The sequence below is a fragment of the Paramormyrops kingsleyae genome, chromosome 17, assembly GCF_048594095.1.
Source record: "Paramormyrops kingsleyae isolate MSU_618 chromosome 17, PKINGS_0.4, whole genome shotgun sequence".
Lineage (NCBI taxonomy): Eukaryota > Metazoa > Chordata > Actinopteri > Osteoglossiformes > Mormyridae > Paramormyrops > Paramormyrops kingsleyae.
The window spans coordinates 6288206-6306632 of record NC_132813.1 but is presented as its reverse complement, the minus strand read 5'-3'; the positions used below and the strand labels follow the sequence as shown (position 1 = coordinate 6306632).

At 48.7% G+C, this 18427-nt stretch overlaps 1 protein-coding gene across 3 annotated transcripts in view; it reads left to right on the top strand.

Annotated features, from left to right (window-relative positions):
- The window catches only part of sez6b (seizure related 6 homolog b), a 164552-nt gene that overhangs the window by 79224 nt on the left and 66901 nt on the right, over positions 1-18427 (top strand). For 2 of the 3 annotated variants that reach the window (XM_072701537.1, XM_072701539.1), the window contains exons 2-3: positions 6215-6946; positions 8660-8793. In XM_072701537.1, coding sequence (XP_072557638.1) covers positions 6215-6946; positions 8660-8793 — 866 coding nt within the window. Of the gene's footprint in view, positions 1-6013; positions 6041-6214; positions 6947-8659; positions 8794-18427 lie in introns of those variants that run through there. The other variant, XM_072701538.1, reaches the window with a different exon arrangement.

The window sequence follows — 18427 nt, the reverse complement described above, 5'->3', positions numbered from 1 at the left end:
TCCCCTCACAGATATTATTTCTGGAATTTTCTGAGCTGTTCTCTAAAAAATAGCTTTTTGGAGCCATGACCTGAACCCAGTGTCCCAGTGCAGAGATTCGTGGAAGTTTCATCCGTGGATATTTGCATTGAAATTGGGGGGGGGGGGTTGTTCACGATAAGCCAATTTTCTGTAAGAAGCTTTGAAAAACTGAATGATAAACATCAAAGTAGTCCCGGAGGCAGTTTGGGGCTCTGAGACTCTCCCCCTGTGTCTTTCAACATGTCAGCCGTTGATGGAAGCGATGGGGGGGGGGCGTGGCCAGTGAAGAGGAGTGGCTGGGAGTGGCGACGCGGACGAGCCATCACCACTTTCACTGCACGTCCTCGTCCTATGTCATGGCTTTGCGGCGCTCGCCGTGCCGCGTGGCCTCCTCAGTGGATGTCGATACAGAGTCGTTGCCAGGGGTTTGGAATCTGTTGTAAAAGAAAATTTCAAGTGGTTCTTTATCTGTCTTGTATGCTTATAGGATTTTGAAACCCTGCTTTTGCCTGCTTTGTGGCCTCTGTGGAGCACAAGTCTTGGCCTTAAAGGGGAGGACCATGTCTCTACATCATGGGATGACTGCAGGACCGGAAGCAGTGGTCCCCTACAGAGACGCCCACGCGAGGCAGGCCATGTGCGCATTGTTTGATCTCTCCATCACCCAGCTGTCTGCGGAATTCTGCCCCCCTAAATCCCCCCTACCCTGCCCTCCTGCTCTATCTCCACTGCCCCAGGAGTGCCCTCCTGATCAGTGAATTCCAAAGGGCAGGACAGGGTAATCAAAATATTGTGGGGGCAGCTGCAGATGTCTTCAGCTCTCAATTCACATTTTTGTTTTGGTTTCTAAGTGGAAGTTAAATCCGCCCCGTGTGCTGACTGCGAAGCTGCAGGCGCTCTCTTTGTAGCCAAGCGCATGCATGCATGTGGCGGCGCAGCATGCGCTCTTCGTGCTGCGGAGCTGCGTGGGCCCTGGCGGGGCGTAGCACACCCCCGCAGCAGATTACCGCACCCTAGTGTTGATGACAGCGGCACAAAGGTCTCGGCACGGATGGTTTGCGGATTCCTGGGGCGCGTGCCAGGGGCGTTGCGGCGTTTCTTTAAATGTGGGCGGGGCTCAGTGTGACAGGAACGATAGGAGAGAGGAGAATGGAATTGAACATGCGGCCTGCGCACGCAGCAGCTTGGATTCGGGTCTGTCAGCATGGCAACATCGATTAGGACATTGTGACATCATGCTTACCATTTGTGGTGCTTGGCTAAGCAGGATGAATGGCCAGTTGTCTCGAGCCTGCTCCTCCTTTTAAAGATGGGCGGGTTCCTGTCCTTCGAGAGAAACAGCCTGCATGAGCAGAGTCTGAAGAAACAACCCCCCCCCCCCCGCACCTTTCAGTACCCCCCCCTACCTAGACTCCCCACCGACGAAGAGAGTTAAAATTCTAACTGTAAATCATTTTTATGGGGTTGCAATAAGGCTCCCCAACGCTGAAATGAGTGCCCCGGGATGTAGCGTGCGGTAAGCAAACAGCCGGTCATGTCCTGGTGTATTTCACGGTGTGTCTTTGTCACAGCCATCATAAAGCATCGCTTTTGTTACTCCCAAAAGGAAATAGAAAAGCTCATAGAAAAAGAATAGAAAAAGAAATAATTGTAATCTACCATAATTCCCTGACAAATGCAGGCTAGCTATTCTATACCTGGAGGGGGCGCCATAGGATCAAAGCGATGGCTGTTATTATACATTAATTTCATCCCTGCTAACAGCCCCCAGTTCCGGCCACTTCTGATGAGTGCCAGGGCCAAATGAGAAGATGTGATATGGTTACATTAAGTGAGGGCTTCCTAATATGCCGATGGCGTACTTTCACGCGTCTCCACGCACGTTAGCCCGCGAGGAGTCTTGAGAAGTGGCGATCGGCCCTCCCTTCCTCGCACGACTGCTGGAAATCTAACCCCCCCCCCCCCCCCGGTGGACTTCAGAGGTGGGGGGGCTGCAGTCTTCGTCAGCCCCTTAATGAGAACTCCAGCCCTCCAGACGCCAACCTGGGGCCGGCCTCCACGATGGCTTCGCAACCTCGCGAGGGAGTGGGAGTCAAGCACATTTGTTCTTTTCAGCATGATTGGTTCCCAGGAGCTCTGGAGGTGTTTGATCTGAAAATAACTTTGGAGGCAAAAAGGGGGCTTTGTTTGCCCGGCTCTTTGAAGGGAAGCCGGCCTGGAGCTCAGTGACAAAGTTGATGTGTCCATTTTGAAAAGCAGGCACTCGGGTAAAAATACAAAACCTCAAAAAGTAATTACTGAGCCGCATGGTGGACTGCAAAGTACCCGCACACTGGCTTTTCTTTAAGCCACAGCCATTAATATGTAAACAAAAATCCTGATTCAGTCTTTCAAGCCTCCGTGTCTTTGCTTAATCAACTAGTACTGGAGTGATTTTTAGAGACTGAGGTGAACATATCTCATCCAGGAATCTGCACATGGCCAGTGAATGTGGTAACAGACTGAAAATGTGTCCAAAATCGCACACTTGTTTGCTATGTAGTACGTGAAATATAGTATGCAACGAGAGCAGCATGCTCCCGTCCTCAGTACGGATGAGACAGCAGGTGAATGGTACCCGGATGACATACTACATTCTGTAAATTCCCAAGTGTGCATCCAATGGATGCTACCCTATCCCACAAGGTCACTGGAGCTGCAACCAGACATAAAGATGAAGAATTTTGCTTTCTCAGAAACCTTTGTCAATGGGAGATGCCATCTGTATGAATTTAACTAAAATAATAAGCTGTTACAGACGTTGACTCAAATATGTATTTTATTTGTTGCAAAAAATTTTACAGGGGCAAGCTATGTCATTATTACGGAAATATCTAGATCAGGTACAGTAATATGCAAGATGGCAACTGTAGTGTGTCTGAGTGCCTGCATACTGTTCTCATTAATACATGCAGTATGTACTGTATTAATGGTTGAGTAGTAGGCTTCTAATGAAATTCAGTACATACTGCTTACGTATGCAATCCTGTGAGGCCTTGCAGCATCCAGTGTTCTTGCCGCAGTCCGAATCCGTATCGACACTGCATCATTCGTTTGGCAGGCACCATGGAAAATGTAAGTCCCTGCTGTTCTGAGCATTTCCCCAATGGAGTCAACTTTTTAGAGCAATCCCTGACTCCCTGGGGGGGGGGGTTTGTTACCCTCCTATTCAGCTCGATCCACCAAAATCGCTGATTAATTCTGTGAGCCGTAATGAGATTTATATCACACGTCTTGACTTGTGAGCCAGAGGAATACCAGGTCTTTTAATGCTGAGCAGTTTGACGAAGTTTGAGGTTCAGAACAGGAAAAAAGTTAGTCATCAAGAGTCATCGAGTGTTTGATAAAGCAGACGTAAATGTAGGTCTAGGTAAGATGTCTAACTGCAGACCGACCATCTCCCAGAAGGCTTAGCAGAGTGAAAGACTTGCGGTGATGATGTCACTGAACTTCCAGCCCCGTAAAATAATCAGAGGCAAGGCCAGCTCATCCAGGAAGTGAGAAATACCATGCAATCAAGCTCCTTCTGCCTTTCTCGTACCTTCATTAATGAGGCATGCCCTGTGTAAAATGTTTGTAAAACCTTGAATAAGACATGCATACTTTATTTATGCTTATGCATGCATGGTTGATTGCATTGAAATGCATTATGAAAATTCTAAGTAAAGCCTTTCCCTGAATATATTAACATTTATTGACATAACAATTTATTAATGACGATGTGTTGCTTATTTAGGCACAGGACATACTGTAGATCATAAAGGCTGTAAAGATAAGCGTAACAAGCACCAGAAAAGCCCCAAGACTGCCACTTCTGCTTCTCTGTAATGGCTGAAATTGGTCACGCGTTTTACTCACATCACACAAAGTCTGCTTCTTAGAGCTGCTTTCCTCAGATGTCCTTTACAGTTTCTGGATGATCAGTCTTCGGCTTCTGCTTTTGCAGATTAATAAGGAAAACTGACAACAGATATCAGGGAGCTGTAATCGGAGGCTAACTGGTTCTGGCATAAGCACTGTCACCTCAGTGCCTGTCAAAGGAAGGAGTAAAACTTTAAGAAGAGACCGTGGCTGCGATTGCGCTGTTTCTGTTGAGTTTGATTAGGGAACTTTACTTCCGTGCCCCAAATGTTAATGTGATGAGCCAGACCTGTCTTATGAAATCTTTGACCTTGTGGAGACTGAAACACACACAGGTGGAGAAGGTAAAGTATTAGGCTCACTCCTATAAGTTTCTCACTCTCCGGGCTACACCCAAAGCCCTCAGCCCAAGCTGAAGTGACTTAAAACTCAGATCATGTTGGTGGTTTGTGAAGGACTGACATCCTGCTTTCTAAATGGCCTGAAGAGCAGTATGTATATATTCCTGAGGCTCTAACGGAGGACGTCAGAATCAGATTTTTCTGGAAGCAGTGGTCTGTGAACCTGTCGTCTCTGAGCGGTTCTGTGACTGTCATTCAAAATCGGCTTTTGCTTCAGTGGTGCTGTTAGACCCCAAACTGGGACATCTCTGGCGTGATGTGGGATATTAGAAAATACTTTTTTTTCTTATTTTGAAACCCTTTGTTACGATGTTTCCTTTATTGCTTTTTTTCCCAGTTTTCCCATCTGCACACTTCACAAGTGCTGTTATGTTCAAGGCCAGAATAAATTAGAGATCTGCTTGAATGTCACCGCGTCCTTTAGAACTCGCATCCCGGGAAACCGTCCTTTATTGGCCTTGGATACCGCCGGCGTGGTTCTGCTTTCACAACTCGACTTGCCGGTCTAACGTCGTTCATCCGCAAGGATGCAGGCTCGCGCTTGGCAAGACGTTTTTCCGAGGATATTTTGCAGGTGCGTTCTGCCGCCATCGTCGGGGATTCATCATCGATTTGTCGAGAAAACGCGCTCTGAAGCGTTTCCTCCCTGTTTTCCGAATTGGACCCCACCGACCCAGAAAAATCACGATAGCCGGAATGCTCCAGTTCCTCTGTCAGGCCCAACAGACGGAGGTCCTCCATACCAGTTGGTTTTCAGTGCTAAAATCTTAATTATACCTAACGATGATGCACCGTCTATGATCACCCGCATGAAATGTTGATGATGACGGATGTCTGCGGGCACTGGGGATGTAAGAAACACGTCGAAACACGTCGAAACACGTCGTTTTTGTGGGTGTATCGAATGTAGATTCATATTAATCCCAGTCAGAGAGTCAATATTTCACAAAGCTCTCTAGGGAACAAAACCCATGTTTGTGGTTGACACTTTGCGAGAGCAAAAAAACAAAAAACATCTCCATATTCCTATTGGAATGGGGGGGGGGGGGGGGGGCAGGAACCAGTCAACGCTGTTCTGTGTCGTTTGAGCTATCATCTTTTCCTTTGCAGGGATTTTATTTCCCTTTTTTTTTTTGTTTTTTTTGAAGGACTAACCAATTTGTGCTGCCTGCTGCAAGAGATGCCTGCCGAAGAGTGTGTTTGTACTGTGAGCGCTGTTGTTTGAAGCAGATTGCTATTAACGCTGAGAGACTGCTATTAGAGCGGAAATGAGGCATTGTGGGAGAAATCAGCACTTCCCCTGCCAAGACGCGGATCCCTGAAGGGCTTCTGATTTTTTATCTTACCAGGTGCAGGTGGAGATATTTATGTTCCTGTACCGCTATCATATTTGCTAATTAAGGCGGTTCTGTGCTAAATCTTTACTTTTAATAATTGGCAAGGGGGAGGAGAAGATGTATTCAAATGAGCAATTATCTTGGGGCAGGTTATCTGTTTGGCTTCACGCGCTGGCCGGCTTTTTGAAAGGGTCTCTCGCTCTAATCCATCTACTGTGGCATTATGCTTTTCTTTTGTTCATTGGCTAAGGTGCTTAACCCGGTGTTTAAATTGCTTTTTAATCACAGTGGGATTGAGAGCTTGTGTATTTGAACAGCGGCTTCCGATCGATGTTCCCCCACTTTACGGGAAGAAAGAGATGTTCCACACAAAAACACAAGGTGAACCCTGTATGGAAGCGGTTCCGAGTTATACCGAAGTGGAACTGAGTTCTGACTTTTCACGTTTAATGCTCCGAAGTGGTTCTTAAAGGAATAAAGGAATGAAAGAGAACTAGGAGATGTTCAGCTGTGAGTGTAGACGGCGATCACGTGTGTCCCTGTATCTTTTGGCAGGTTACTTCCCTGAGGAGGGGGGTGCTGTCACTCTGGATGCGGATGTCATGGAAAAAGAGAGGGGGCGTGGCCTGGTCCCCACCACCCATGACACGGACAGAGAGGTCCACGTGGTTACGACCGCCCCTCCCATCAACATTCCCAACCACCACCCGCTCTTGAAGGAGTACCTGCTTCCCGAGGCCCTGCTGACGAAGGATTTCCGGGGCCAGAAGCACTTTTTTGAGGATGACGGGGGGTCGGAAAGGGACTCCACCAAGCCATCCTCCAGCTCCCGCGTTGTCAAAGAGCCGCCCACCCACCTGGCCCCACCCGAGGCACGAGACTTCCCCGACATAGCCTACAGTTTGGCCGGCAGGCCGGCCACCTCTCCTACGGTGAGTGTGGCCCCCAGTTCCCCGGCCCTGCCTGGGTTGGCTGCCCAAGCTGCACTCCTGAACCACGGTGGGAGAACCACCAGCAGGCTGGAGGAGGGATGGACCACCAACTCCCTCACCACACCTGTCCCGCGCACCTCTGCTGCCCCTCATCCCAGCAGCGGCGAAACCACCCAGGCTGCTGCCAGTCCCTCGGCCCTGACCACCTTGGCGGCAAAGGTTACCACGGCAACACGGGATGGCCCCCGCCATGAGGTCACTCCGGTGACATCATCCTCCACGGGAGATGTGGATTACGAAACGATTTCCAGCACCATCATCACCACCACAATCATCACAACTGCACAGACACCAGGTTTGCACAACAATGCACTTATGCTCCTCAGTTAAAATAACTGAAATCTGATTTTAAGATTCGGAGATTCAGAGTATTGTTGTATTGTCATTGTGTTACATCCAACAAGAGTGATTTCCAGAGTGTATGCAATACAAATATGACGTAAATAGTATATTGTAAATGATATACAAAAGAGTATAAATAAAAGCAAACATATATTGAGGTATAGCCTGTAAGTAATATTTAATTATGAGATTGAATTATGCTAAAATATTGAAGGATATATCTTTAAGTCATGGCGTGGTAGACATATACAATGCACTGTTTAACTCTTTTGTATGACAGGAAAAACACTTGTAGCCTTGGAAAGCTGCCTTTCTATTAAAATACAAAAAAAATCTTATTTGAGTGTCGTGGCCAGAACAAATCTGACAGATGTGCCCAAGATTTCCATGCGGGTGGGGAGGGTGGAGAGCAGGATGCCATGGGGGGAAGGGCGGGGGCAACGATAAAAGTTGTCTTGATTGTTCTAGTAGTGCTTATTATTGGGGGGGCATAGGTGGTTGTTTGGGTGCCCCCCCCCCCGTGGCAGCAGCTCTGTGAACTGACAGAGAAATAGTTAGCATATTGCTATAGGAGAGTGTGAAAGGTCTGGCAAGCTCCTGCCTAATGTGTGTCAGGTCCAGCAGCCCCCACTGGCCGTGTGGGGATTCGCGGTGACTGGAGGTAATTGCCGATATCGTGCCAGCCCTTTGTTTGTGCGGTCGGCGGAATAAATTCGAGCCTGCGTGCTGTTTGAAGCAGGGCGGGCTTAGCTTTCCTGAGCGCCGCCGCGCTTCCGATAGGCCGCTTCCCGTTCCGTCTGTTTATACCCCTTCATATCTAAACAGCCACGGGCCCGAAATTAATTATTACATCAGTATTCCTGCTCCGCTCACACTCAATCAAGTGCTCCTGGAACGGAGCGGGGGAGGCGAGATTGGAAGCCTGTGATCTTCAGTCACCTTTTGTTAGGGGAAATAAAAGTGGCATTTCTGAGTGCAGGAGGGAGCTGTGTCCCGACTTAATTTGTAGTTTACCCACCAGGCCCCTTCTGAGAGCGAGGATAGAAAACTCGCAGTTGCTTCCAGAGGCAGTGTCGGGGCAGAATGGAGTGGGTGAGCTGGCCCGATCCTCCGTTAGAATGGAGCGCACGTACGCGTTAGGTCGCCTGCCTGCCATACCCCGTGACTCACTCCCCCACCCTTCCTGGCACCAGTCAAGGGAGTGGTGGGACTGAAGCTGGCAAACTGGCTGTAAAGAGTGCCAGGCCAGGGAAGTGCTGGGGAGGTTGGGGGGGGGGGGGGAGAGAGGTAGGGGACACCACCCAGCACCACAGGGTTAGCTAAGGGGCCCGTCGAGTGGAAAGATCTCAGGGCAACCATAAAATAACCACTGGCCCCTGGGGCGCTGATACAGGTTTTGGGCCCCATGAAAGCATATCATATTGGGCCCCCAACCCAGACCGATCCAATTACGTTCCAAATTTTTTTAGAACCCCAATTATTCAGGGGCCCTTGGAATTGTCCAAACACGTCCCCCATACAGTGCCCCCGGCTGGTCACTGAGTGTGATTCTAGGGATTGAGAAAGCCTGCTGATACTGGACCAAAACAAAAAGGACGTAAGAGTGAATTACGGGACCTGGGTGGCAAGCGGGTGTGGATCCTGACAGCAGCCTTTGTCTTTTCAGCTCCATGCAGCACCAACTTCACCGCCCCAGAGGGCCACATAGAGGTGCCAGCACAACCTGACGCATGGTCCTACCCCGGCCTGGACTGCACCTGCACCATATCCGTCTACATGGGCTACGGAGTGGAGATTCAGGTCAGCGCCTCTCCCTCGACATGTTCCTCCACAAAGAGTCAGAATGATATTGAATACACAGGCTTCATTCAGGCAAGGGTGGGGAGGGAGCATAAGAAGGGCCGAAATTCATACGGAGGGGCTGACCTTATCATTAGCCAATGATATGTTTGGAATCGATGAGTGACAGGGAAGAGGGCACTCCAGCAACCAATCAGCTTTCAGCTGGAGCCAGTGTACCTGTGACCCCGCCCCTGTATGAAGCCCAAGTTCCTATATGTGTCTTAACCAGTTTCTTCATGCTCTTATGTATTATCTAGAACTTTGGTTCCTTGCCCCATATCAGTTCAGTAACCACATAAAGCCTGAAGCACAACCTTTTGCTGATGGGATCCCACCTCAGCCAGTATCAGAAAAGGCACTAACAGCCACAATCAAGAAAAACATTCCACTTCCCTGGGTCCCCAAGCACCATAACTGGTACTTTTGCTGAAGTGTTTAGAAGCACTTTTAGGCTATGGAGATGTTCTTGAGTACTTTTCAAAAGAGAATGCCCAGAGGTCTATTATTCGCTATTATAATTGCTCTGTCTTATAATTTGTTGTCACAGTCGTCTTGTCCATTGTTGGAGGTCACCCATAAAACCATGACACACTAGCTTTATGTAAAAGAAGCCACCAGTTACCAGCTGCGGGCTCCAAGTGTTAATATTACATGGTTTTGCCCGTTACGGATTCATTGGGAAACAGGCTTTGGAAAACAAATTTAATCTGCATTTATTAAGGGATTTTCACTTTAAGTACCGAGCCAGGAAAATGTAAATGTGTTTAATGCCCAGGTGCACATGCCTCTTGGCACCAGAATAATACCGGCGGAGCTGTCTGCACTGCGAAGGTGGGTGAAATGAAGGAAAAACAGATCTCAAGGGATCACCAGATTAATACAGGGTTCCAGGTGGGGGGAACGATTGTGCAGCCTTCCTTGGAACAAACAGGACTTTGGGATTTCCTGACGGTGCCATCGCAGTTTTCCACAGACGCAGAAAATGTTTTATTTAATCTATCACCGTTTGATAACTATCAATCCAAAAAAAACAAAAACATGCGTGTGGTTTTATGGCGACAACTTGAGGCAGAGTAAGTGTTTACATGTGGGTTTGTATATATGCGTGTGAGGTCAGCGTGGGGACCTGCGGTTCGTGCCGCATGTAAACACGCGTCCCCACCGCGTCTGTAATGGAGGCGCCTCGCCGGCCCTTATCTATCAGAGCAGGTGGCACCGTCATTATTTTACACGCACGGCGCCGCAGCAGGTTTGTGCCCCGGATAAACCGGGCAGTGGGACGTGCTGGCAGCGTGGGAGATACCATAGCCACTAGCCTCTAAAGCAAAGCGATCTTTTTTCCCACCCCCGAGGAGTCAGTGTGCCCCCCCCCCCCCTTCCAGAAGCTGAATAACTCGGATCAGACAATCTTCCCACTCGCAGGAGCCCCGGCGCCTGCAGCTTCGCGTCCCAACCAGGCTGCGGACACAGCTCTCCAAAAAGAGCATCCGTTTCCGCGCACAATTTCCCCTCCTCGCTTTGGGGCAGTAATAAAATACCAAAATACCCCGTGCCCCTATAACTACCCCCAAACGGTTGGCCTAATATATTTAGAAAAAAAAAATTACATAAATGTACTTCGGATTGTTGTCAAAGATGAATCCCAGTTCTTGTCGGCTTTCAACCGAGGGAGAACGTGTTCTTTGCCAACGGCTTGTTAACATAGAGAACGACATAAATACCTCCATTGTCCGCTTTATTTTAATAATTTAAAGTGGCTGATATTTAGAGAATCCCCTGCATTCGTCTCTTAATTAATAGCTTATGGATTAGCTGTCCATTCCTCTTTGTTTGTTTACGAGTCTTTAACGCCCTCCCATTAAAATGTCTTTGAGGCAACTCTTAAGTTAATTAAAGGCGGCTCAACTTCAAGCCGACGGACTGAAAAAATATTTAATTGGCAGATAATGTGATGGTCCCAGTCGTATATATGATGCTTTTATGATCTGCGTTATCCAGTTCCGTGTGTCGCTTTCCATTCGGTGGCGATTATAACATTAAATGAACCGATGTTTGATCTCTTACATCACTTTCAAACCTTTATCCTGCAGTGCATTTGATACAAATAATTTCTCCTGTATGTTCAGTATGCTCTCTTGTGTAGATGTATATTCTGTTTTTAGCATGTTCAGTTGTGATATCTGTTAGGCAAACACCCAGGAACACGACTGTGTGACACTTTGGTGGGAAAGTGAACAAAGATGGTTGGGGCGGGAAGGGAGGAACGGGATTTTATCTGGATATAGCAGTGGAGATGGGCTTAACCGCAGACAGCAGTGTCAGCACACAGGAAGCACAGGGAAACAAGCAGACCTGGCTTCAGAGTCTCGACAGGTGTTCTTGGGTTGACAGGAAACAGCAGAATCGTATATGACTGGTAATAGGGCAGAGGTGAAGAGAAGGAACGACGTCACCCCTATGAATTACCCCCCAGTGTTAATGATCCGTATGACAGACAGGGTTCTGGTGGCAGTTGTGACCACTGGCTGTCATGTGACCACCCCAGTGGGTTTGCACGCTGTGCTGTGTCCCACCCGGCTGCCCCTCGGCTCACCTCCCGCTGTCTCCCCGTCTGTGGTTCTCCACCAGACAGTCCCATTCCAGCGAAGTGACCTCTGTGTCTAAGGCCGTCGTGGAACCACATCCTCCACTTTGCAGAGATGTGGCTTCTAATCCAACCACGTTGGCCAGCGGGCCTCTCGATGCGATGCTTTCCCAGGCTGCGGACGGCTTTGCGTGAATGGGGACCTGGCAGTCGCTGGAGCAACAGTTATCCAACTGCGGAATGGTTCCAAATGACCGTTTCCCTTTAATCTCAGAAAAACAGCGGCCATTAAGGGACAAACACGGGGGCTTTTAGCGAGTATCGGTCTCTCACAGGCCAACGGTGTAATGCGGTCACTCTCCCTGAGGCGCAGAGAATAAACGCCTATCAAACGAATCTGGTTTGGTCTTGGGCAGATGTAATTGCCCGCTACTCTTCTCCCAGAACTCACGGGTGGTGGCACAAATTTCTCACATTACCTATGCCCCAGAGAGAGGTCAACCCGAGGCGATGATATCAAAGGTACGGATTTGCACCTAATCGGGCGCTTGCTGGTGATGCTGGCTGGACATCGCCTGAGACATAGTAATTGCACTAGTACTTTTTCCATTCCCTAAGCATGGGCTTGAACCCTATCTATCCGTCGCCAACCACACACACCGGAATCGTGGGTGGCGGTTTGGCAGAAATGTTAGAAAAATCCCTGGGGAGCAGCGAGTGCTAATGCTGTCACTCGGAAATGGTGCCAATGGAGAACGGCAGGGCTCTCGTTCTCCACCTGGAATCATGCTAGACTGAGGGGGAAGAGCTGCTATGGAGCAAATACCCTCTGTCCCGTCACCGAAGCACCTCTGTCAGCCATGAGCAATCTGTGCAGATTACATGCCAGTTTAAAATGGCAATAACTCCCTGGTGTCACCTCTATTCAGCTCCCCCCTGAAACGGAGCAGGCCCAACAGATGTTCCAGCTGTTATTTGCAGGCACGCCGGCCTATAGATGTTGGAGAGTAAATAGTCACTTTGATTCATTATCCTTACAAAGGCTGCAGATTTCCTGTGAAGCAGTATGACGTTGGAGGCTAAATCCTGAAGTCTAAGCTTTTTCTGTAAAAGTAAGAAGACGTGAGAGTTAAACTGAGACGGTGAGCAGGATACAGATGATGAAGTCGGCTAATTGTCTCCATTCCATGTTCCTCGCTAGCGTGCTTGTGAAATACATAATGTGACTGTGTCTCGGTGCTTGTTGCGATGGGTCGACAGCGGTGGAGTCTGCGCTGCTACGAGATCTTCTGGCTAAATGCTGTGCCGTGCCAGTTGCCACGGCCGTGTGCATTACTATGCCCAGTAAACAATTACTCGCTTCCCCATAAGTCTGCTTGAGAGGCAGGGCCTGGGTCCAGGACAATTCACAGGCCATTCGGCCACCCCCCTGCAGGTGTCCCGTGTCACCAGGAACGGAAGTGCCGCCAGATTTTTTTTTTCCCCACTGGCTGGAATTGAGGGGAAATAACCGATCATTTATGTAAACTGAGTCACCCGCTTTGTGGCTGATTATTCGCTGTTCACTGCAGGTGTGCCTGGTCTTTTAGACCTTAGAGTTTGGTAGATCGCCTTGCTCCCGACACTGACGACACCACACCCAGACACCAGCACCGATGACTGATAAGAGTAAAACATGCATGAGTACTGATACAGGCACTGTGCTATGAGGGCAGCCTGTTAGAGAGAGGAAAGGCAGAAAGAGAGAGATAGCCAGTACTTAGGCTGTGTGATATTTTCTGAGTGCCATGCATATATGGGTATAGGGACCAAATTGAGGAACGAATGAAGTCAAAGCTTTGTTTTGGTTATCTCTAATCCAGGCCCTCTCCTTACCACGAGACCCTCTCTGCAGGCAAATGGGAATCTTTAGGGAAGGATGACAGACAAGTGACTGTGATAAGTTTGTTCCGAAATCTCCTTTTATGCAGCTACCAAACGTGCAGGTGGGAATTGATTGTTCCCTCCGCCTTTCAAGCGCGGCTGCAAAACCGCAGCGAAAATTAATTGCAGCCCCGCGATTTCCGGAGTCCGGAAATTTGGAGAGTGCCCTATTTACTACGAGTGACTTTGAAAATGACTGGGGCTGTTCGGCAGCGCTCTGGAAGAGCAAGATAAGTCCGGTATGCTTGTTTGCTCGAACGCAGATGCCTTCCTGGCCTGCCCTTTAGGGTCTCAGCCAAATTCTGGGGATGGGGAGGGAAGATGTGCTTCTCTCTGGAGCAACTGCTTCACCCGTCTGAGTACACACTGGTAATAAATGTGTCAGGATGTCTCTTTTTGGGTATCTTACCAGCTTTTGCCATGCGAACATTTCATGAGAAAAACGTTATCAGTTCAGTTTCAGTCAGGTGACAGTCGGCGGAACGACTGGCAGATCACAAGCTATCAATCAGTGTTTATTACAAGGAAATGTCTTCCTTATGACTCCGGAGTTGAGAAATAGGTTGTTAGTAAGGACACGCAAAGTTTGAGCAGTAATCAGATCTCCAACACAAGCAGAAGACAACAGAGGTCATAGATGACGGACGCAGGCAGGTGCTTTGGACAGACTGGACCTGTGCCCTGGAGTCAGAGGCGAGATGGGCTGTGATTTACAGCAGCTGGAGACACAGGCAGACAGAGCCACCGGCTGCACTGGGCATCGGCCGTGTGCTGGATTAAATAAACGCCGACAGACCTCGGTGCAGCACAGCTTTGTCTCTGTCGACGAGATAGATGGGGGTACATTCGCTGAGCTGGGATGGTTTGGATGGAAGGAAGGGGGCCTCTTTGAGGTAAAAAAAAAAAAATGATGAAATATTTGGCATCTGTGATTGATTACTTCTACCTTTCCCTCATTCCTCCAAAATGTATCACTATATTTAAATTAGTGCATCGTGGTTTGGCCCCAGGTGAACCAGACTGAGTGCCCAACCTGGTCCTCAGAAAGTCCTCTGAATGGGGAGGGAGCAAAAATGTGGACTGTCTGTCAGGAAGCTCGGAGGGAGCAAAAACATGGACCGTCTGTGGTTCGCCGAGGACTGGATTGGGAAAAACTGGATTAGACACCAGCACCCATGCATGTCTGTAATAATTTAATGCACAACTTTCCTGCTTGAGTTTGTGCTCTCCGTGTGGTGTCAAACCCCCGCCTCATAAACCCCATAACTGAAATCCTCATTCCCAAATAAACTGTGACTCTTCGTCCAATTGCCATGTCATGTGGTTACGCTTGCCATCCCAACCAAAGGAATTTTCACAGCAAGCTGGTCCTTGCTGCGACAGACAGTCCTTCGAAAGCCACACGACTAGTCCCTCGGCAGTTGGTTTTGTGCCTGTAACAGCAGGCATCTACCCTTAGCTGTACCTTGTGCATTCATCTAATATCAGGACGTAGCGGTGAGTAGGAAAAGGCTGATGGAGAGGCTGTATTTAAGGGCAAAGAGCGTGGAGCGATGTTCAAAAATGAACATGTACAAAATGTACAAAAGAGTGCAAAACTAAGCATAGCACTGCACTTGCTGAAAGCTTTACAAAACCGGGACACACTCACTCCTTTGACAGTTGGTGCCAGGAGATGGCCCTCGTGTAGACAGGTGTATAGCTTTCAGCCATGATACAAAGCAATAGCTTAGTGACATACATGCACAAAAGCGTACAAACTAAGCCCAGCACTGTACTTGCCTGAAGCGCCCAAAAACTGGGACACCCTGGGTGCCTCTCAACATGCACGCTTCACCGTACTTGTGTCCTCGTGTCCTCGTGTCCTCGTGTACACATTTTACGTCATCTTCCGTTGCTGAAGACCAGTTCTGATACTAAAAGCGGAAGTACAGAGAAGTACAGAGAATGGTAAAAACGATCACCGGATGTCATTCTTGCCCCGTTCCCAAATATCAAGAGTACATTGGTCGCATCTTTCGCCAAACGAGGCCAATCCCATGATTCATGGCACCTCAAGTTCATTCTTGAGGGACAAGTTAGCAAAACTGGTCTTGCCAAGACCACAAGTACGATCTTTGCGTTTTTGGTATGGAGAAGCATCCACTCACTCCTTTGACAGCTGGTGCCAGGAGACGGCCCTCTAGTGGACTGGCGTGCTCCTGCCAGCCATTATCCAGTGTTTGGCTGTGCAATGTGTCGATCAATGTGGCAGCAGCATTTAATGCTGAAGCCGTTGATCAGAGCCGTTGATCTGTTGGAAAACGCCTAAACTAGCATTAGTCACACAGCCGAGTCTAGCAGGGACCCCTGAAACTGAGCACGGCCCTACATTAGGGCCCAGGAGGGTACAGTGTAGCAGGGTTATTCAAATCACGGTCCTCGAGGTCCGAGCACTGCTGGTTTTCCAGCCTTCCTTTACCTGTCAGTCAGGTGTGAAGCCTCTGACCAATCAGAATCAGTAATTATTAAACTGACTACCTGGGAGAACTGAAAACAAGGCCTGGATTTGGAATCAAGGTCCAGATTTGAAGAACCCTGGTGTAGAATGTGTGATCCAAAATGTGGGTTTGTTGCTTTAGGTAAACAAGCGGGTGGCTTTTGTATGCCCCCCCCCCCCCCCCCCCCCCGCTTTTTATTGACAGCCCTGAACCGCCTGGAGTAGGGAGCTCCCAGGTCCGATATCCCATCCACGCTGCTAGTACAAGGATTAAGTTTGAAGGCAGCAGAGGCCTAGAGGTTCATCTGTCGACCGCATAATGTCCGTCTCTGAGGTCTGCAGGTCGCCTGAATTATTCAGGAGTCGTAAAGCATCTATTTATTTGGGGGAGGACAGCCCCAGTCGAGCCCAATGCACGTCTCAGGGCGCTGCCCCAGCGGCCGCAGTAGCCGGAGAAGACGGAGCGCGTCGAGCACCTTTAGGCTAAAATTCTACGTGCTAAAACTTGCTATAAACGCAGCTCCCACCGACGTCTGCGTGCGGCCCGCCTGCTTGCGATTCGCCACGCCATCCAGGCCACGTCCGGCGTGTGCCCCCTCGACGTGCGCAGACGGCGATGTTGCTGGAAGGAAATATATATAAAAAAAAAAAAAAACAACTTTGAGAGATCGAGTTCGAGACTGCCAAGTTTATTTTTTCGTAATATATTTTTGTTAGCGCAGCTGTCGCTCAGCAGGGTGGGCTGGCTCTGCCCAGAGTTACCGAAAGCCTCAGTGTCGCATGAGTAAGAACAGTAATTACCGCTTCCACAAGTGGCATTAGAAAATTTTTTTGAATACCCTATACAGCAGTGGTTTTGTCATGCATATGCTGAATTTTCATCACATATGCCTGCTTTGTATGAACTGCTGCTCTATATAGTTTAATATCTCACATGGCACAAACCCATGAAATATATATATATATATATATATATATACACATATATACACACTTCCCGCAGAAAAGCTTTTTGTTTTTTTCATTTATTTCAGTTCGAGAGCTAAACGCTGATTTAGGATGAGCACAGAACCATGTGACCCATGGATTTTCGGGGAAGGCAGCCGGGGTTTATTTCTGGCGTTTCCCCCTCATAAGACCTGCTCCGAGTTTGACGGTGAACAAATGAGGAAAATGACAGGGAGCCTATTTGGGGACAGGAGTGGAAATGGGGTTAACAATACCGCCGGCATTCTGGTGTTAGTGTGGGGGGGTAGGGGGGGGGGCTTTATATAACCAAAATGGGCACTGGGCCGGGCACTGGGTCCTGGGCATGTGTACTGGGCACCAGAGAAGACTCGCATAATGTATAATATGAGAAAACTCTTATATAAGGAATGGAACATAAGCTCAGTGAGTGGGATTGCGATCTGGCAGGCTCGTGTGGTCACATGACTCACCTTCTACGCAGACAGTGCCCTCCCCCCCACCCCCCCAATCATGTGTCACACAGTTTAACACCAACTCCAGTAAATGAGGAAGCGAACTAGGGATGTCAGGAGTGTGTCGTCAAAAAAACTTTACGCAATAGTATTCCCCATCCGAATGGGTGAGAGTCCCAGCGTAGATATCTAGGGACACTCGCTCTGAGTGTGGAAGGCTGGAGGGGACAGCAGAAGACGGACAGGAGACGTCCTGGGGTAGTGCATGGCGAGAGTGACAGTGTGAAAGGGTGATATCAGACGCCGCTTTGGATAACAGCTCTACTCAATGATAATAATAAGCTTCATCTCAGCACGAGCACATCCCAGGCCGCTCTCCTCCTGCCCGACCCACACGGACTGAGGAAACCTTCCCCTATAATGCTGAAGGACTCCAGATTTTCACTCAGCCTCGTTTGTTTTCCTTTCCCCCGCTGCACTCCACTCCGCGCTCTGGGGGTTTAATGCACCGCAGAACCTCTTTATCCTGAAAGCTGGCCATTACAGCTATCCTATCAATTTTTAATGTGTCGTTAGCTGTTTGAGTTTGTGCTGCAGTTGTTAAAACAGGGGCAGGGGACTTATGGGGACTTCGTGGTTATGTGGGGGCTGCTGTGTTTTTATTTTTTTCGTCAACTTTTCACTCTGCTACCAGGCCAGTCTGGTAGGTGTAACCCGCCCCCCCCCCATCCCACCCACGGGAACATTGTGTGCCAATTGCCTGGAGACAAGAGATGATTACTTCTCCCTGCAGCCAAAATCAATAATCCTGGACACGTCCTGATCACCCACAATTCACTCATATCGGGAGACCCAAAGTAAGTAAAAGATGGGTCTGTTAATTACCTGCCAGAAGTTGTGAGTGAAGTTTGCATGCCCCCCCAAAGAGCCTCACAGTGCCCCCTAATGTTTAGTCTTGAGAAGGCAAGGAAAGGCACCTGACATGTGGCCTTTTTTAAGCTAATATTTGATTTATGACTGACAGTAGTGTTAATATTAATATTAATTGCCAATTTATGTGCTATAGGCTGCAGTGAGTATGTAGTTGAATTCTGGCGTTATCAGAATACCAACTGCTCAGAGCCCACCCCCTGCCCCCCTTCTTGAAGAAGGACGTGGTTCAGTCGTTTTAAGACAGAGAGGGAT